The following is a 21,756-nucleotide window of genomic DNA, read 5'->3' on the forward strand; positions in this document are numbered from 1 at the left end:
TGGCTGGTGGTGTGCGTGGAGTGATGCTTGGCTGGCGGTGTGTGTGGAGTGGTGCTTGGCTGGTGTTGTGTTTGTGGAGTGGCGCTTGGCTGGTGGTGTGCGTGGAGTGATGCTTGGCTGGTGGTGTGTGTGGAGTGGTAGTTGGCTGTCGGTGCGCGCTGAGTGGTGTTTGGCTGGCAGTGTGCATGGTCTGGTGCTTGGATGGTGGTGTGGGTGGACTGGCGCTCGGCAGGCGGTGTGTGAGTAGTTACTTTCTGTTGGTCAATACACACACTGCTAGTTGAGTGACACTCCACACAGTCCATCATTTTGTGTAGTTGCAGTGTCAGAAATGTGGGCGTGTGAAAGTGATGGGCCCTTGAATGGCGCTGTTTGCTGGTGTGAGTGTTGAAATGTGATGGGTCCGCGGCTGGCGGTGTGAATGTTTTGTATGTGTCACGCGTACGAAAGGTGTATGAATGGCCTGTAAAGAGGTTGGTGCCTTGACGTGGCTTTACAGCTCACGAGCTGTGAGTCAGTGGTTCAGTTTATCATACTTTCTATTATACGCAGTGTATTTCATTTTTGATGAAATTACTTGCGTATCCAATTGTATGTACTGAATCATCACTCACCCTCGTGCCAAATCCAACCAGTATGTGTGTGTGCTTGCGGATTAGATGGGTGTGCAGTAATAATTGTTTTTTTTCTCTTTCGGTAGTAGGGTGTACCTTGCCCCTTATTGTGATTGTTGTTATGTGTTGCTTTTCCATTCGGATGGTGTCAATGGTCTGGTTTGTATCAGGTATGAAAGGTGCGTGAATGGCCTGTAAAACGGTTGGTGCCTTGTCGTGGCTTTACAGCTCACGAGTTGCGAGTCACTGGTTCAGTTTTTATGCATTTATTTATTGACAGAGCATTTCATTTTTTTGAAATATCTTGTTAATAAAATTTTATGTACTGAACCATCACTCGCCCTCGTGCCAAATCCAACCTGTATGTGTGTGTCTTTGAGGAATAGATAGCTGTGCTTGAATGTTTGACTTTTGAGTAACTCTGTTAAGGTGTGGTATTCTTTTACTCGGGAGAACAAGGGGAACGCAGGGTGGTAGGATTTTTTTGCCGGCACGGCGATCCCACGCCAAAATGTTTGGAAAAGTGCTATTTTTACCTATTTTTAAGGTTTGCAAAGAGTTCTGGGTAGGAAAACATTGGGGGACCCACATATGCCATACCTCCCTGGACTCTCCCGGGTGTCTAGTTCTCAGAACTGTTTGGGTTTGCTACTTTCCAAAGAATACCACCCAGCCCCGGGCCAAAAACTCAGGTGCCCCCCCCCCCAAATCAAAGTTATATTGCTTCAGGGTATTTTATATTCACCACCGTTAGATTTGGACCTTTTCCTGTTGCAGCCACTATGGCTACCCACGCAAGTGAGGTACCGTTTTTATCGGGAGACCTGGGGGAACGCTGGGTGGGAGGTAATTTGTGTGAGACCAGTGATGCCACGCTTTCCCAGACTACAACGTGTGAAAAAATTGATTTTTTTCTGCTAAAATTGAGGTTTGCAAGGGATTCTGGGTAAAGGAACGTTGGAGGATCCACGCAAGCCATGCCTCCTTGGAAGCCCCCGGGTGTCTACTTTTCAGAAATGTGTGGGTTTGGTGGGTTTCCATAGATGGCTGTCTCGCACGGGGCCAGAAACCCAGGTAACCCCTCTTGCAAAAGCTGGTGAATTTAGCAATGGTGAAAATGTTAAGTCCATCAGCTTTTGCAAGAGGGGTTACCTGGGTTTTTGGCCCCGTGCGAGACAGCCATCTAGGGAAACCTACCAATCCCACACATTTCTGAAAAGTAGACACCCGGGGGCTTCCAAGGAGGTATGGCTTGCGTGGATCCTCCAACGTTCCTTTACCCAGAATCCCTTGCAAACCTCATTTTTTGCTTGGAAAAAATCAGTTTTTTCACACGTTTTAGTGTGGGAAAGCGTGGCATCACTGGGCTCACACAAATTACCTCCCACCCAGCGTTCCCCAAGGTCTCCCGATAAAAATGGTACCTCACTTGCGTGGGTAGGCATAGCGGCTGCTTTAGGAAAAGGCCCAATTCATACTGTGGAGACCAAAACATTACCTTTAGCCAAATAATCTTATTTTTTGAGGGGGTCACCTGAGCTTTTGGCTCGGGCTTGGCAGGCATCTTTGGAAACTACCAAACCCAAACAGTTCTGAGAACTAGACACCCGGGGGAGTCCAGGGAGGTATGGCATGCGTGGGTCCCCCAATGTTTTCCTACCCAGAAACCCCTGCAAACCTGAAATTTTGGTCCAAAAACCCACTTTTCCATACTTTTTTGGGTGGGATGTCGCTGCCGGAACAAATGTCCTACCACCCAGCGTTTCCCTTGTTCTCCCGAGTAAAATGATACCTCACTTGTGTGGGTGGGCCAAAGGCATGTGACTCAGGCTGGGGTGCTTAATTTGTAAAACTTAAATATGACTAAAAACTACTTTTTTCAAAATTCATTTTTGGCGTGTTCTGCTTTGGGGCACCCACACAAGTGAGGTATCCTTTTACTCGGGAGAACAAGGGGAACGCAGGGTGGTAGGACTTTTTTGCCGGCACGGCGATCCCACGGCAAAATGTTTGGAAAAGTGCTATTTGTACCTATTTTTAAGGTTTGCAAAGAGTTCTGGGTAGGAAAACATTGGGGGACCCACACATGCCATACCTCTCTGGACTCTCCCGGGTGTCTAGTTTTCAGAACTGTTTGGGTTTGCTACTTTCCAAAGAATACCACCCAGCCCCGGGCCACAAACTCAGATGCCCCCCCCCCAAAATCAAGGTAGTTTTGCAATGAGGTAATGTAAATTCACCACCGTACGATTTGAACCGTTTCCTGTTGCAGCCACTATGTCTATCCACGCAAGTGATGTACCATTTTTTTCGGGAGACCTGGGGGCATGCTGGGTGGGTGGAAATTTTTTGATCCACGCAGATTCCAGAACTTTCCACCACAGAAATGTGAGGAAAATGTGTTTTTTTGGTCAAAATTTTATGTTTGCAAGGGATTCTGGGTAACAAAACCTGGGGGTAGGCAGACGAGTCACCCCATCCTGAATTGCCCTGGGTGTCTAGTTTTCAAAAATGTATAGGTTTGCTAGGTTTCCCTAGGTGCTGGCAATGCTACTGCGCAAAAACAAAAGGTAGTCTTTTTGTCCGAATCGTGCTAAATTTCACTGGGGAAATTGAGGTGCGACCATGCTGCGTTTTGCGCTGTTTCATGTCGCAGCCACTATGCCTACCCACGCAAGTGAGGTACCATTTTTTTCGGGAGACCTGGGGGCACGCTGGGTGGGTGGAAATTTGTTGATCCACGCAGATTCCAGAACTTTCTACCACAGAAATGTGAGGAAAATGTGTTTTTTTGGTAAAATTTTTATGTTTGCAAGGGATTCTGGGTAACAAAACCTGGGGGTAGGCAGACAAGTCACCCCATCCTGAATTGCCCTGGGTGTCTAGTTTTCAAAAATGTATAGGTTTGCTAGGTTTCCCTAGGTGCTGGCAGAGCTACGGCGCAAAAACAAAAGGTAGTCTTTTTGTCCGAATCGTGCTAAATTTCACTGGGAAATTGAGGTGCGACCATGCTGCGTTTTGCGCTGTTTCATGTCGCAGCCACTATGCCTACCCACGCAAGTGAGGTACCATTTTTTTCGGGAGACCTGGGGGCACGCTGGGTGGGTGGAAATTTGTTGATCCACGCAGATTCCAGAACTTTCCACCACAGAAATGTGAGGAAAATGTGTTTTTTTGGTCAAATTTTTATGTTTGCAAGGGATTCTGGGTAACAAAACCTGGGGGTAGGCAGACGAGTCACCCCATCCTGAATTGCCCTGGGTGTCTAGTTTACAAAAATGCATAGGTTTGCTAGGTTTCCCTAGGTGCTGGCAGAGCTACGGCGCAAAAACAAAAGGTAGTCTTTTTGTCCGAATCGTGCTAAATTTCACTGGGAAATTGAGGTGCGACCATGCTGCGTTTTGCACTGTTTCATGTCGCAGCCACTATGCCTACCCACGCAAGTGAGGTACCATTTTTTTCGGGAGACCTGGGGGCAAGCTGGGTGAGTGGAAATTTGTTGATCCACGCAGATTCCAGAACTTTCCACCACAGAAATGTGAGGAAAATGTGTTTTTTTGGTCAAAGTTTTATGTTTGCAAGGGATTCTGGGTAACAAAACCTGGGGGTAGGCAGACGAGTCACCCCATCCTACATTGCCCTGGGTGTCTAGTTTTCAAAAATGTATAGGTTTGCTAGGTTTCCCTAGGTGCTGGCAGAGCTATGGCGCAAAAACAAAAGGTAGTCTTTTTGTCCGAATCGTGCTAAATTTCACTGTGAAATTGAGGTGCGACCATGCTGCGTTTTGCGCTGTTTCATGTCGCAGCCACTATGCCTACCCACGCAAGTGAGGTACCATTTTTTTCGGGAGACCTGGGGGCACGCTGGGTGGGTGGAAATTATTTGATCCACGCAGATTCCAGAACTTTCCACCACAGAAATGTGAGGAAAATGTGTTTTTTTGGTCAAATTTTTATGTTTGCAAGGGATTCTGGGTAACAAAACCTGGGGGTAGGCAGACGAGTCACCCCAACCTGAATTGCCCTGGGTGTCTAGTTTTCAAAAATGTATAGGTTTGCTAGGTTTCCCTAGGTGCTGGCAGAGCTACGGGGCACAAACAAAAGGTAGTCTTTTTGTCCGAATCGTGCTAAATTTCACTGGGAAATTGAGGTGCGACCATGCTGCGTTTTGCGCTGTTTCATGTCGCAGCCACTATGCCTACCCACGCAAGTGAGGTACCATTTTTTTCGGGACATCTGGGGGCACGCTGGGTGGGTGGAAATTTGTTGATCCACGCAGATTCCAGAACTTTCCACCACAGAAATGTGAGGAAAATGTGTTTTTTTGGTCAAATTTTTAGATTTGCAAGGGATTCTGGGTAACAAAACCCGGGGGTAGGCAGACGAGTCACCCCATCCTGAATTCCCCTGGGTGTCTAGTTTTCAAAAATGTATAGGTTTCCTAGGTTTCCCTAGGTGCTGGCAGAGCTACGGCTCAAAAACAAAAGGTAGTCTCTTTGTCCAAAGAACGTAAAATTTCACTGGGAAATTGAGGTGCGACCACGTTGCATTTTGTGCCGTTTCCTGTCGTAGGCACAAGGCCGACCCACACAAGTGAGGTACTGTTTTTATCGGGAGACCTGGGGGAACGCTGGGTGGGTGGAAATTTGTTGATCCACGCAGATTCCAGAACTTTCCACCACAGAAATGTGAGGAAAATGTGTTTATTTTGTCAAAATCTTAGCTTTGCAAGGGATTCTGGGTAACAAAACCTGGTGGTAGGCAGTCGACTCACCCCATCCTGAATTCCCCTGGGTGTCTACTTTTCAAAAATGTATAGGTTTGCTAGGTTTCCCTAGGTGCCGGCAGAGCTAGGGTGCAAAAACTACAGGTAGGCACTTTGCCAAAAAAGGGTCAATTTGTAACTGCTAAATTTAGGTGTGACCTCGTTGCATTTTGCGCCGTTTCCTGTCGCAGGCACAAGGCCGACCCACACAAGTGAGGTACCGTTTTTATCGGGACACTTGGGGTAATTCAGATTTGTAAATCAACTGTTATTACCAATTGAGCTTTCATGCATTTCTCCCTTTGAATGAAAGACATTGTGTAAAAAAAAAATCTTTATGAAAAATGACCAATAATTCTCATGCTAGTATGAGTATTCCCAACTTTGAAAATGTGCAATTATATACTGTTTCTGAACTCTATAATTTGTACCCAATTCAGAAATACATAGGTGTCTTTCATACAGATTATTCCATGTATACATTTTCCAAGACAAAGTGCACTATACCCAGTAAATGAAAAAATACCATTGCAAGTTGCTGCTCAGTTTTTGGATCTGGGTTCGTCGGGTTCTTGGTGAAACTACAAGTCCTATATATCCCCACAACCAGGAAGGTCTAACGAATGTAACGGTATATTGCTTTCCAAGAGCTGTCAAAATTAGAAAAAGTTATAGGTGAAAACGTTGAGACAAAAGGCTGTTTTTTTCAACAACATTTCAAATATTCCAATATCTAACTGTTAGTTTCTATAACGAAACCTTCATGGATTTAGACAAATGACCCCTTTCTGAATTCAGAAGTTTGTCTACTTTTAGAAAATGTAAAGCTTTCCAGGATCCATTATTGCTTTCAAACTCATTTCTACCATTAACTGGAAGGAGGTGGAAAGCTCTAAAAATAGCAAAAATAGGCTATGTCCCAGAAAAATGCCAAAACTGAGTGAAAAATTTCGGTTCTCTGACAAAAGTCTGTCATTCCCTGAAAGCTGAGAAAATGGAGATTTCAGCCCCACAAACCCTTTTGTGATACCATTTTCAGGGAAAAACCCAGAGGCTTTCATTTGCAGCCCGTTTTTCCCATTTTTCTGAAAAAAACAATAAAATCACTATATTTTGGTTAATTTATGGGACCCCTCCAAGGGATTCCACAAACCCTGGGCGCCTTTAGAATCCACATGATGTTGGAAGAAAAGGACGCAAATTTGGCGTGGATACCTTATGTGGTCAAAAAGTTACAAGGGCCTAAGCGCGCACTACTCCAAAACGCCAAAAAAAGCCTCAGCACAGGAGGGGAAAAGGCCTAGCAGCGAAGGGGTTAATAGTCTCTTCCCTTGAACTTAAGTCGGATCTGCCGAGTCATTTCTTTGTACCTTCTCGCTTAACTTATGGTAATCAAACTGTCGATGTCCACATCATGTTGGATTCTGGGGCGACGGGTAATTTTATGGACAAGGCTTGGGCAGTTCAACATTACATAGAACTAAAACCTAAGGAAGTGTGGGAAAGGGTCACTACAATAGATGACAGTCTGTTAAAATAAGGACCCATTACCCATGAGACTGCAAGACTACACTTAGGTCTATTACAAGGACATCAAGAACACTTAACGTTTGATCTCATACAATCCCCTCAGTTCCCTGTTTTACTTGGCCTGCCCTGGCTTCGTACACATAACCCTCGTTTGGATTGGATTAAGAACACCCGTTTGGGCTCTGTAACGCCCCTGCAGCGTTTCAGTACTTCATCAACGAGGTGTTACGAGAGTTCTTGGATGACTTTGCCATCGCGTACATTGATGATTTACTCATATACTCTCCTTCCATAGAAGAACACAAGGGACATGTTCAAAAGGTTTTGCAGAAGCTGAGGGACCATGACCTCTATTGCAAATTAGAGAAATGTTTGTTTCATGTTTCTGAGGTAGCGTTTCTTGGTTTCATTGTATCCTCTACCGGGTTACGTATGGATCCTCAAAAAGTGGGAGCAGTACATAGATGGCCCACCCCAAAGTGTGTAAAGGAGGTGCAGAGCCTTTTGGGGTTTGCTAATTTTTATCGTCGTTTTATCTACGGTTTTTCAAAGGTAGTAGTCCCTATTACTGCTTTGCTAAAGAAAGGAATCCCATTCCACTGGTCCCAAGCAGCAGACAGGGCTTTCACAGCTTTGAAGGAGGCGTTCACTCAAGCCCCTATCTTACGACATCCTGATCCACAGCATCCTTATCTGGTGGAAGCGGACGCTTCCGAAGTGGCAGTGGGAGGTGTGCTTTCCCAAGCAGATCCAGAGACAGGGATATACCATCCGGTGGCTTTCTTTTCACATAAGCTCAGCCCAGCTGAGATAAATTATTGTATCGGAGATAAAGAACTACTGGCCATTAAGAAGGCCTTTGAAGAGTGGAGCAGTACCTGTTAGGGGCTAATCATACGGTGACTGTGTTGACGGATCACCGTAACCTGCAATTTCTGAAATCCGCTAGAGCGCTATCTATGAGACAGCTTAGGTGGACCCAGTTCTTTAGCGATTATGATTTTATCATCATGTACAGGGCAGGGCGCAAGAATGGCAAAGCAGACGCTTTATCCCGGTTGGGTTATGTGTCTGTAGAGGAGAATAAGGAACCACCTCCCATCATTTCCCTAGACAGAATCGTTGGCGCGATCAGTTCAGAAGAAGAGTTCATAGACGGAGTAAGGAGAGAACAGGGGTCAGATAAGATGAAGAACATTACACAAACTCATGAGGCTATAAGGGTGGGGGAATTTTACTATGTTAATTGTGGACTAGTTCTTCCCTCTGCCGAGTTAAAGGGTGTAGCACTCGACCTGTGTCATTCCCATCAGCTAGCCGGACATCCGGAATATAAGAAGACTATAGAAACCTTGAGGAGGTATTTCTGGTGGCCCGGGATGGGAAAGGATACTAAGAGTTACATTCAGACGTGTTACGTCTGTGCCCAGAGCAAGGTATCCCACCAAAACCCTGTGGGATTACTACAGCCCTTACCTACCCCTCCGAGTCCATGGCACACAGTGTCCTTGGACTTTATTGTGGAATTGCCCCTCACAGTCAAGGGTCACAATACATTATTGGTAGTGGTGGACACTTTCACAAAGCTGGCACATTTCATACCATTGTCAGGACTCCCCACTGCTAAAACATTAGCCGCAGTCTTTTTACAACAAGTGGTTAGGCAACATGAGCTACCTTCTGTTTTGATAACAGACAGAGGAACTCAATTCGTTTCCAGATTCTGGCAAGGATTGTGTGCTCTCTTATCCATTGACGTTAGGCTTTCATCCAGTCATCACCTCCAGACGGATGGACAGACAGAGAGGGTCAACCAATGTTTCGAACAATACATTAGAAGCCAGACACTACAAACATTAACGGAGTGGGATGAGTTGGTTTGGTTGGCAGAAATGGTGTATAATAACAGTCATCATGCATCCACGGATTTCACTCCCTTCTTCTGTACTTATGGATATCATCCAAGACTCATCCCTACTTTCACATCCACGATTCCTTCCACTTCCCTTTGCTCCACTCCAGCAGCCAACGACCTCGTACAAGAAATACAACGCAACCATGAGCTCGCACAACACAATTTGGAACAGGCTAAGTCTAGATACAAAAAAGGAGCTGATCTCCATAGTCGGCAAGAGCCCTAGTATGTGCCGGGAGATGTCGTATGGCTATCATCCAAACACATAAACATGAAGGGAGCCTGTAAATTTAAACCACGATATATAGGCACGTATAAAATTTTGAAGGTCCTAAATCCTGTAGCAATGAGGCTAGATCTCCCCACATCCATGAGAATACATCCCGTATTCCACGTATCACTACTCAAACCTATAGAACCTGGCACTAGGTTACCGGTTTCCCCTCCTCCGGTAGACGTGGATGATGACCCAGAATATGAGGTAGACGCCATCATAGACTCCAGGAGAGTCAGGAGAAAACTACAGTATCTCATTCATTGGAAGGGGTATGGGGTGGAGGAACGCACGTGGGAACAAGCTAATCAGGTACATGCACCTAGGTTAGATAAACTGTTCCACAGAAGACACCCCAACAAGCCTAAACCAGTGGGAGGGTCCGTAGGGGGGGTGTACTGTCACGCCTTCCAGTCCTCCGATCGGATCGCGCTGTCCATGGAAGACGCATGCGCGAGGGGAACGGGCTAAAGCCAAAAGCCTGACCTCCCCGCCTCTCCGGGCTTCGCGTTCTAGTGCTTCCGTGTTTCCGTTAGAACACGTCACTTCCGTTTAAGCCATTTCCGTTGTTCCTGTGCCGTCCGTGTTACGGCATCCTCTGTTCCTTGATCCTGTTTTGTAGCCGGCTGCCTACTGAGCGGTCCCAGGCTGTTTGCCAGATACGGGTTTATGCGTATCTTAACCGCCCTTTCCCCCCTCGTCATCCTGAGTCCCAGAGCAGTTCGTCCTTCACTTTTCTGCAAGTTTGGACGGAACCGATATTCGAAGCAATCTCCCTCCTGAGCCGGCTGTCTTCTCTCCGGTCCTTAGGGGGTCCTGAGCCTGGGTTTTGCTGTTCCGCCCACCGGCCGGACTTGCGGAGTGTGGGCCTGGGATCGCTCCGAGGGATTGTGGGAGTTGTGGTCCGCCAGGACTTTTATCCTTTTTTTTGTTTCTTTCTTCTGGACTCTCTGGTGTCTTATTGGAGGCTGGCAATCGTCACAGTGCGTGGGCATGAAGAACGGGTAAAGCGCTATTAGCGCCACATTTATTATTATTTACCCGGCAGCAGTATTGAGAATACTTATATGAGATTTATTGTATTTTCAGATGATAGATTATTCTCATTGCCTCAAGGTTTGACAGTCAGAACCCCAAATTTTGATACAACATGGTAAGAGATCATTGTTTATAGTTCTTGCATACTATCTATAGCAACCAAGAGGTATAACGTCCTTTGCTATTGTAGATAGACATCACGTCTGCAAACATTTGCTGGTTCAGTATTGCAACATCTGTCAAGTCAACCATACACTGACGAACCCTCACACTGTCTTTTAGGTAAGATAGAAGTATAGGGTTTCATGATTATTATTTGCCTGATGTTGATTTGCATTAACCTAACCCTTTCCTTTTAGTATCTGCCTTCACCCTGAGGGATACCAGCTCGAAGAGTCCTGTTTTCTTCCCTGTCTTTCCTTGTTTTGTTCCCTCCTTTCCCTCCATATTACCATTGCGTTCTAGTGCTTGATAGACGCAATAGGTGCAGGGGGGAAGGGCTGGTCTTGTCAGCGGTTCCTGGCACTCCTGTGGAAACGACGCTTGGATCTTTACAGTGTGCCAGATCAAGACCTTATTCTCGAGCCTGGCTTGAACATTCAGTCCCTCAACCAACTCAACTTTCACAGAGATCTAAAGCCCGTCGGACATGGATTCGAATTCCAACAAAGGCTTCTTTCCTTTTTATCCTTCTGGGATCGATAAAATACCTAACCCAATCCTGCAAAACTATAAAATATCCTGTGCCGGTGTGATCTAGAACACAAATGTATATATTTAGCTAAAATAGTTTTCAAGCAATGCTAAATTTACAATGTGGTGTATACTAGAATCCTGTCACTATGCCATCGGGGACACCTCGGGATTGTCGGGTGACTGGTGGGAACCGCATGACATCATTTCCCCTATGCTTTCCCCTCAACAGGACGACTGGCTACTGACTCCCGGACCTAGCCTCTTCGGAAAAGACACTGGCCCCTTTAACTGCGACATGTTGGTGGGACGCCCCTCCCCATGGGATGACGTTGTAGCCTGGAGACCAATAAGGGAGGATGACTATGAGAGGTGGGTGTGCACGGACAGCAGAGACGCGGAAGAGCCAAGGGAGAATGAGGAAGAGAGAACCGAAGATTGCGGAGGAGAGCCAAGACCGCCGGAGGGAACAACCAGCCCAGGAGGAGGAGAGAGAGCAGAATGACCGGATAAGCCAGGAGGCCACCGGGGACACGCTCCGCTGAGCCACGCTCCAGGAGGAGCGTGGCTGACCCAGGTACGGGAACGGTTCAGTGACTGGGTCTGGAGGCGGGAGAAGCCCGAGGGGGTAGGATCACCTCCGTCCTGCCAAACCTTGTGAATAGTGTAAATACTTCCCCCCCCTTCACTATCACTCCTCACCGTCTCCCGCTTATAACTCCACACCAAGTACACAAGAGTGTTCCCTCACACCCCTCCCCACCTTGAAGGATGAGAACAACTTACTGAACCTTGTCATTCTTTTCTTTTGGGGAATACCGGAAGCCAAGCCTCTGTACCCTGTCCACTAACGGAAGCCGGACCAGAACCGGAGGAGCCCACTGAGGAAGTTCCCTCTGAAACCCCTGCAAATTATTTTCTATGTGATAACCATATGTTTAAACTGGCTGAACGCAAGAAGCGTGATTATTTGAGAATAAAGCATTCATTGTTCAGACGCAGTCTCTTGCACCTTCCTTCAGACCCCGTCACAAACCCCTATAAAAAGTCTCAAAAGTACAGAAGGGCATCAGTTATGTTGCTTTTTTAAATCACAGCACTTGCAGACATCTTAATTATGTTGTGTACTGTGGAGTAATGGTTAGTTATTCAGAATTAGGTACAGCTTTAAAAGCACCATCAATGATGCTTTTCAAAAACGTTTGCGATATATTTTTTAAGTGTTGTAGTTTGAAGTGCCACCTTTGTACTGTGCTTAAAACATTGTGTTATATGAACTTAAGTGGTCAAAGCCACTGATTATGTTTGGCCTAGTTAATTTCTAAATGTATGGTAGCTCCTGGTAGAGCACATATCCACATCGAAAGCCCCACAACCACAACATTTTTACTAGGAAAATTTCAAAAGGTTTCCCTTGCCAAAATGTACCTGGGAAAATCTTTTCTGGGAGATAAGTGCCTTGTAAATAAAAGAGCATGTAGGTTTTAGTGCAGAGAACACTAAAATCTGTATCTTATGTCCCCTTTTCAGACAAAACTCACAGTTGATGCTATATATCACACCCGATAAATTGAGACCCCATTTTAGTATCTAATTTGACATGTGCAATTGATATCACACTCTCCTCCAAGGCATTTGTAATCAGGGCCTAAGTAAAATTACGTAGTTTACAGTACAAAATTGTGCAGTCCTAATGAGCAAAATGTTCAATGTGTTTTTGGAAAATTATATATGCATGCAATATTGTTAGATTACCTTAAGCTTGGAATGGAAGAGGAGTGAGAGATGCAAATATCTATCACCAGTACATAGGTGACTGACTCAAATTTGTGGGTTTGTTAGGACTTGGGGATGCTTTACCGTAGGCGTGAGGCCTTTATCAGAATAGACAGGTCTTTACTGCATCCCTGAACCTGAGGTGGTTTTGGATGTTTCTTATCTTTGCAGGGAGTGAGTTTTAAAATGTTGCTTTGTGGACAGAGAAGGAAGTTCCATCGGTGTGTAGCTTCCGGAAGGAAATTAATGAGGGCTGGGATTCCAGTTTTGAGGCAAGAGTTCTAGTCTGTGTGTATCAGTGAAGCTTTGTTTAGATTTCCCTGTTGGTAATGAAAGTCATTTGAAAGAGGAACATCTGACCAAGTATTTTGAGAGCAGGAGATACTAGGGCCGGCCAAGAACCCCTCCTTGGAAGTAGGAGCTGCCCACCTTCTACATAGGGCCTCAATGCAAATCTCTCATGATCCTCGTTTTAATAGTTACATTTAGCTGAGGAGACAGCAGGAGGGAATGTGGAAGGGAGAGATGACTTATTTGAGGACAGAGGCCAGCATGGTTGTCTTGTCTTCAGCAATAGTTTACAGGGCAGAAGGCTATGTTAGCAGGAGGGGCAGTACTTGAAATGGATAATACTGTGTGAAGGTATTTTCTGTCTCTGCAGTAATTGCTTCCTGCTCGGATGAGCAAATATGTTAACCCAAATGAGGTTGGGATTAGGTTTGCAGGGCCTAGCGATTGTGCCTACAACAACAAAGCAGAGACTAGTTTGTCTGCAGTCCAGTCTTTTTCTCACACTATGATTTCTCCAAAATGTTATGCAGTTGTTCTAATTTAGCCCCATCATTCTTATTAGACGACGGAGTCATGCATCGAAAGTTCTTTCTGGGATTACTTTGTCATATTGCTACTAAGCTTCCACCCCAAGAAGTCTTATTTCATACGTCATTTGTTTCACACAAAAATTTAATAGAAATCTGCAAACATTGTTATCAGTAAATACATTCTCATTCGTCGAGCACTGTTGTAAATGATTTTCACGAATGTTATTGCTATTTAATAATCCGCTCCCATTTGGGTTCAGGGGTATGTGGCAGGTTTGAATGTCAGCCCTGAGCTGCCTTGGCATGTATTCACTAAAATGGCAGCAATAGCTGTAGTGGCCTCAAAGGTTGATCTCTTTACCCATGCTTAGCTCCACAACAGCTACTTATGTGCTGCCCAGTGGCCAGGTAGAGGTACTGGAATGAAAAAAATACATAAGACTTTCAAAGCTATGTTTATTTTCCGATGCTTTCACTTAGACAAGAGGTACTGAGTGCAGTGCGATGAGAGCTAAGTGTCAACTAGGTCAACATCTCTTACCCTTGGTACTCCCAGATTGACATCCATCTGTGATGTGGGGGTATCTGTAATCAAGCTTGTGTGCTCAGTTTCAGTTTCTATCCTTAATGTATGTTAGAGCAAATCTTATCAAACATGGGTGTGTTTCTTGCTAAATGACTACCCAAGCATTTCAAATCCAAAAATATTTGGTGGGAGATGTCACGAAGTACCAAATAATATATATTCAAAGTCTTTGTGCTATAGAGCTAGGATATGTGGCAGCTTCCCTCAAACAGCTACAAAGCTGTTTACTATATGAACATATTCAGAAAATAACAGAGCAGTAACTAAATAAATGTGATTAAACTATATTATTTGCTTCCAATTTTTAAAACCTTCCTTTGGTTGCAGGATGGTGAAATATCTTGTAAAAGTTTTTTTTAAGACTAGTTAGGTTGACACAAGTGGCCCAGTGTGTTTGGAGTGTAAGATTTGGCCAAGATTGTGATGTAAAATAGAATCTGGTGTTTCACATTGCACCTGGTTTACTGGCCTAATGTGTATTAAAATAGAACATTTGTCATTCATTGTGCTAAATTCCCTGAGAGGCACAAAATCCTGTTATGCCGAGAATAATGTCACTGGCCCTTTTTGCTTTAAAATGCACTATTTGCCACATGTAGTCTCAAAGAATGACTCTGTGTTTTACGCACTACATCCGAAAAGCGAAAGAAGCCCCCCACAAGTAATTTTGATTTGGCTCTTATGAAGTCTCTGTGTCTGCTAATCCATGTTAGACCACCCCCCCAAGTTTCAGTCTTCACCCCGCCCCTGTTCATCATATACCTGAATATCTTACCTTGCTATACTAATTTGCCGTCTTTGACCTATGATCACAGGGGGTGAGCAGTGGCAGCAAAGGTTTTCTTCATGCACATATACTACTGAAAGTAAGAAAAAACAAAGTGGAATATAGATGTTTGTACGACTCACCAGTACTGTAATATCTCTTTAGCTCCGTCCGCCTGATCTGTTTTGCTTGACACTTTTTCTTTTTCTTCTCCTCTTCCCCATTTCCCTTTTCAACTGCTTTCGGGTTCTGCTCTGAAGCGATTTGTTTTAGAGTTTCAATTGAGGGGCCTTCTTTCACCATCAATGTTTTGCTTGCAGACGTTCCTCGGGTGCTAGTTAGTGCTGCCTCGCCATTTGGTTTTGTTTGTTTTTTCTTTTTCAACCTAAAATATATTTAAAAAAATGTTTTTGTAAAAGAAATCTAGGCTTAACTCTGTAGCATGCATGAAGATCAGTATGTCAATTAGTGAAATTTACGAAAAACATGTCCTGAACACAGGTGGCAACTGAGAACGGTATTTCTGTGTGTTGGCTTGTACTTGTATTCCAAACTTTTTCCTGAGTTTTCAGGAGTAAGCAATCATCAAAACACAACTTTGACCACCGAGCGGGCACCACCAAATGAGAATATTTGAAACACCCTTATTGTGAGGCTGTTTGAATGTTTCCTCTACGAAAGTGGTAATTGCGTTTGTATGTCACAGTTAATTACAAACTCAATACCCAGAAAGAAAGGAATATGTAAAGAACATGCAACAATTCATTACTTGAACATTCTTTTGCAGTTAAAATTTTCACATAAACAATTGCAATTTCAAGAATGATAGAAAAAAGCCAGTAGGTCCGTCAATTTACAAGTGAAACTTTGATGTTTAATGCGATTTGTGTTTGTTGTGTGTGATAACAGTAACACTAAAACAGATGCAGCATTTAATAACGAGCTTTTGTCACTGTTACCAAACACTGAAAATATAAGTATTATTTTGAACCAATTTTAACTTAATGTATGTACCTATAGAGAACAGTGAATGGGCTTGAGCCTTGTCAGTGGACTTAACTTACAATGTGACTTTTATGTGTCTATCTTTCACCCTTTATGTCCGAACCCAGTGTTCCTTCTTTGTATGTGACAGGTATCGTGATAGTGATTAAATGAACTGCACACTTAATAACGCACAGAGAGTTACAACCAAAAATGATGAAGGCAGGACTGCAGGGAAAGGTCTTAGTTTAGTATCACAAGCCTAACAAGCATTGGCAAAGCCAATAGTTCCGCACATGACACATAGTGTACGATGCCAAGAATTGTTTTTTTTTTACACAGATGACTGTTGTTGTGTGAAAGCTGCTACTGCGCCGTCGCGCGATCATTTTCTTTTGTTTCAAGAAAAATAATTGTAAGACAGCCACCTCCATTTCACACGTATGTGAGGCAATCATCTTGGAAATTTTTTCTGTTGTCATAAGAAAAATCATGCCAAGAAGGCCATTCGCACACGCATGTGTGGTGCCCATCTTGGAAAACAATTCTAATGCGTGCGGATGACCATTTTTGAATTATTTTTCAGAAAACAAAAGAAAAAACATTCACAGAGGGCCACCATGTATGTAGGTGCAGCGACAGTGACAAGCTCGAATTATTTTTCTTTTGAAAAATCATTCAAGGAAAGCAACCATGGACCAATGCACTCTTGCTATGGCCATTTTGGAAAGATTTTTCTTAACCACATCCTCGCGGCACATTTTCCCTTCCTGCGCTGGGATTTTCAAAAACCCATTATTCATGACGAGCTGGGCTCGTCATGAGCGTGCGAGGAGGCTACCTCATGACGAGCCCAGCTCGTCATGAGCGTCGAAGGGGTTAAAGCATTTGATAAAGCATTCCACGATGGCGAGAGAGTATGTGTGCACATGTAAACGAAAGGCAGCCATCTTCTCATTGTTTTAAATCCATTAAAGATGGTTGCTTGCTGACACAGCTGTTGGTGGTGGTGAGAGCTTAGAGGAACTAGGGACAGGGGAGTCAAGCATGCGCTGACGATAATTATTAATAAAGAGGCTGTTGCAAAAAGAAGGGAGGGATCAGGGAGAGGCGTACTGAGGAAGATAATATGGTCTTTCATGCACTGTAATGCAAGATCCTGACCTCAGCAGTGGAAGGATGCAAGTCACCCAATCAACACTGTGGGAACTTAATGCTCCATGGGAAGGACACAAACATGATGTGAGAGGAAAGCAATAGGATTATGAGGAGGGAACTGAGATATATAATAAAGTTACTGAATTTTGAGAAATGGCAAGCACAAAGCTGACTCTAAATCTGGTTGAATACAATAGATTTGTTTCCCAACATACTGATAAGGCTGTCTATAGGCAAGACCTAAAAAGAAGAGGCGACAGGTAAAATAAGGAGAACACCTATGGAAAGCATCTTTTAGGAGTATCAAGATGACTCTACAATGCAAGAATGCACACAGCTCATTCATTGGTTTTTCTATTATAATCCACTGTCATCTGGTAGATTATTTCCATTGGTTCAATCAACGTAAACCACAATTACAAGTGACACAATTGTATTGTTTATGTACTTGTATTTATATAGTGCTTTCTACCCATGGAGAGGAGCTGAAGAGCTTTGCAGAGAAGAAGCACACCGCTCAGCAGAATGAACCCATGGTCGGAAGATGTTTGAGTTAGGCTGCCTGTGGGGGAAGCATAGTTGCTGTGCTTTAGTACCACAGCCTGAGATGTGTCCTTACATTATTTCAGTCATTGCATTTATATATGAACTTGAAGCAAAAAGAGAGGAGAAAGGGTGCAAAATACAAAGATGCTGTCATGCAGAAGGGCCTCAGGTCTGGCATATTCATTAGATTAGAAATCTACTTAAGAACAGTGCACAATGAGAAATTTTGCTCATGCACTAGAATATCAACTAGCAAGTGGGTGGTTTGAAACCTCTGGGTGGGCCTGCAGTGGGACATTTGGCCCGAATATTCATCACAACCTGCTGATGCAGTTTCATTTGGGGTAATTCTCACTGTGGTCGAGGTCTTCTCAGGCACTGCAGCTTTACCCAAAGGCATTTTTGTGGAGTTCTACGAGTTAAGTGAGCCTGCGAGCACTGATGCACTTAGGCTTGGTGCACAGATCTTTTTTATGTGCAGGGCTGGTCAACCTACCGCACAATCATGTAAAGAACATATGGATCGATGTATTCTGGTGGGGGTCACAATGCATCAGTGTTTGGTGCACATCAACTGCTATGCGATCCCGACCTTTCTCAGCCAATGTCCTTATCAGTCTCTGCACCAACTGTGCACTGCAGTACCATGCAACTTATGGATAACAAGAAAGTATAAATTATTCATGCAGAATCCGACAAACTGAATGTGATTGCGCTGCGACCTAAAGTAAGATCATACAGGCCTGATACTTCCCTATAGAGGCCCTGTAATTTAAAGGAGACACAGAAATTGAAAAGGTTTTGTGCCAAAAAGAAGTTACCATTAAATTGTGGCCTGATCAGGATTCGGGAAATATTACTCCCTGAAACTGGAACCCTGTGTCGCCTAAGGGTGGGACAGGCGAGGAGGCTGCAGGCAGTTCAAAAGGAACGGTTTAAAGGGCAGTTCAAGAGTCAATCAGGAAAATAGAAAGGTTTCAAACACTAGATTATGCTAATATCACAAAACATGGCGGTCATGTATAATTTAAGCAATGTGCCCTTTTCACACAGGACAGATCTCAAATCTGAGCAAGATGGAGGAATGCATGTCGCAAGAAGAGGGCATTGAGGCAGTCGAATTTTCTAATTGGTTAACTTCCGTTATTTTAACGGACATGGCCAAATGTGAGTTATGTCGAACAGTTAGTTACATTTCGACGCGACATCCTAATGAATGTATAGGAAGAGACTCGGTGCATCCTAAATCTGAGTGTAAATCTGAGTGTATAATGGGAGAAATCAATTGAGGAAAAAGTTATGGGGTGGTTTACACTTTCAACCAAGTAAAATAACTACAATTGAAGTATTTGAAATAAGAAATAATAAAACATTATGCTTGTATTGTGGTGATGTTGGGGTTATTTCATAAAAGGAATTCGAGAAAGAAGCAGCATGTTGTGTTTTGTCTGTTGAGGGCAGAGCAGGACCGACTGTTCAGCTGCAAGATTTCCATTATGTATTTGAATATGTTTCATGAAAAAGGAACTGGCAAGTCAACCAGTGGTATTGTCTGACCCCCTCCTCCCTCCCCGCCCCCAAAATAAATATGATTTGCAGTGTGAGAGATCTCTGGTAAACGCAGGTGGCTTGGGGTGGAAATTAAATGGTTCCATCCATTTCAGTGCATGTCAACAAAGGTGAGTGGGGATGGGAATTTAAAATGATACTGTTTTCAAGCAAGTCAAGCCAAATCAAGTGGCCAGCTTCAGGGATTTGTGAAGGTCAAAGGTGAGCCCGCGACACGAGCAGAAGTCACTGTGGGAGAGGACGAGTTTGTAAATCATGAAACAGCATTTCTGTCCACGGGGTACCATGTCAGACTTGTGAGTTACCAAAGATGAGTAAGAGAGAGATTTTGGTTCACATATGGAGTGCTGAAGAAGTGATAATGAAACGAAGTGCAGCCTGGAAGCTGACTTTAAGCTGTTCTCTTTAAGTCTGTATACAGACAGCTCTAGTTGCCCACCACAGTTTATGTCATCATGCAATCAGTACACAAAAAGAAATACGTAGGGACTGGTTTGGGATCAGCCCCTTTCAGTCATTACTTGTCCCATGTTTTCTTCGCTTAAATAAATAACCCGCAGTATTTTGTAGCGGCTTACATTTTACGGACTAATTAGCTAATGACATAGTCCAACTCGGTCTTTTCACCTTCTCATTTAAGACCACAAGATACAACTTCTAGTACCGGGAGCTGCTTTGACTTGCTTTATACATGTTTATTTCTGAAGCTCTCAATACTTTTAGACGGGTAACGAGTTGTCGTGTGTACGGACAATAAACTATTATAAATAAAAGTAACTCTGGTTATGTTTTGGTCTAGCGCCTCACTTTGCTCGCTGCTTAGTCTGGGTAGATCTAGTTTCCCTAGAAGGCTAGCCCCCCCGTCTGCCTCCAGTGCTGTGTCTGCGGTGTATAGGTCCTTGTAGAACCTCCTGAAAGTTTCGAGGATATGTTTGTTTGCCGTGTGCGTTATGTTGTCTGTATCGGTGATTGCCGCAACTGAGTGTTGCCGCTGTTTGGCTTTTAAGTATCCTGCTAGGGCCCTTCCTGCTTTGTTTGCTGAGCATAAGTTTATGGATTTGTATTTGTTGATCCATGTGGAGGCCCTTTCGCTTAGTATACTGTTGAGTTCGTACTTTTTCTTTGTGAGTGCTGTAAGTGTGTTTCTGTCCTGTATGTTTGCAGTATGGTTGCTTTCTAGCTCTTTTATCTGTTCCTCCAGCTCTCTAATTTTTTTGTTCCTCCCTCTGTTCATTCGTGCTTTAATGCTTATGAGTTTCCCTCTTATTGTGGCTTTAAGTGCATCCCATAGTGTCATTACCTCTATGTCCTCTGTGTCATTGTATTGGAGATATTCTTTGATTGCCTCTTCTATTTCGGTGATGTTAGCGGGGTGTTCTAGTATGTCGCTATTGAGACGCCATCTCCTGCTTGGTGATTCATCGTGTTTCCCGCTTATGGAGAGGGAGATGTGGGTGTGGTCTGAGACTGTTATGGGTCCTATCTCTGTTTTGTCAGTCATGTGTGTGTGTGTGTATTTGACATGAGAATATAGTCTATTCTACTGTACGAGTTATGAGAGTTTGAGTAGAACGTGTATTCTCTGGCGCTGGGGTGTTGTAGTCTCCATGGGTCTGATAATGCAAGTTTGGTGCATAGGTTTTTGAGTGTGTTCTGTTCTTGTGTGGCGTGGCTAGGCCTGTGCGGGTGCCTGTCTATGGCGTTGTCCATCGCCTGGTTCATGTCTCCTGCCGTTATTAGTAGTTCTCCCAGTGGGATCTTGCTGCAGAAGTAGGGATGGCCATAGACTCGCTAAAACCCAACAAAGCCCCGGGGCCAGACGGCTTCACAGCGACATTTTACAAAGAATTCCAACCGCTGCTCAAAGACATACTAGTCAGAGTCTTCCAGACATGTGCAGAGAAGGGGAGCATGACAGACTCAATGGCGGAAGCAAACATTATTGTCATCCCCAAAGAAGGGAAGGACCCCCAGTTCCCACAAAACTACAGGCCAATCTCCTTAATAAACGTTGATTGCAAAATCTACTCAAAAGTAATAGCAACAAGAATAAATGCATACCTTCCCCTTCTCATACACAAAACACAAGTGGGGTACCTGAAAAACAGACTCTCGCAAGATAACACCAGACTGCTCTGCCACCTAATAAACCGCACGGCAAACAGCACGGAGAAGGCCGTAATGATCGCACTAGATGCGGAAAAAGCCTTCGATAGAGTCTCGTGGCCATTCCTAAACCAATGTATGCGCAAATTCGGACTAGGAGAAAGATACAGAGGCATGATTATGTCCCTGTACGAAAACTCCCGGGCTCGAGTGGTGGTCAACGCAGCCACATCAGAAACACTCACCCTAAGCAGAGGGACAAGACAAGGATGCCCTCTATCACCGGGGCTATTCCTGCTGGCACTTGAGCCTCTCCTCCACATGATCAGGACAAACCCGCGGATCACAGGGGTGCAAGTAGAGGGTCAAGCCTTCAAACTTGCGGCATACGCGGACGACATCCTGATCACCACAAGCAACCCACAAGAGTCAATAGAGGCACTCGTACAAACAATAGAGGAATACGCACAAGTCTCAGGGTATAAACTTAACAGGGGGAAATCTGAATGCAAACCGATGAACTGCCACACCACCAGAACAGTCCTAGGCACGTCAGGCTTGGCGTGGCAAACAAAACCCCTAAAATATCTGGGCCTTCTCTTCGGGAGGGACCTCA

At 44.3% G+C, this 21,756-nt stretch overlaps 1 protein-coding gene across 3 annotated transcripts in view; it reads right to left on the reverse strand.

The window, feature by feature from the left end:
• NCOA7 (nuclear receptor coactivator 7) overlaps nucleotides 1-21,756 on the reverse strand; it is a 1,122,006-nt gene that overhangs the window by 773,545 nt on the left and 326,705 nt on the right. For all 3 annotated transcript variants that reach the window (XM_078648931.1, XM_078648932.1, XM_078648933.1), the window contains exon 3: nucleotides 14,921-15,162. In XM_078648931.1, the coding sequence (XP_078505057.1) occupies nucleotides 14,921-15,162 (242 nt within the window). The remainder of the gene's footprint in view (nucleotides 1-14,920; nucleotides 15,163-21,756) is intronic.

This window comes from Lissotriton helveticus, chromosome 6 (genome assembly GCF_964261635.1).
Source record: "Lissotriton helveticus chromosome 6, aLisHel1.1, whole genome shotgun sequence".
Taxonomy (NCBI): domain Eukaryota; kingdom Metazoa; phylum Chordata; class Amphibia; order Caudata; family Salamandridae; genus Lissotriton; species Lissotriton helveticus.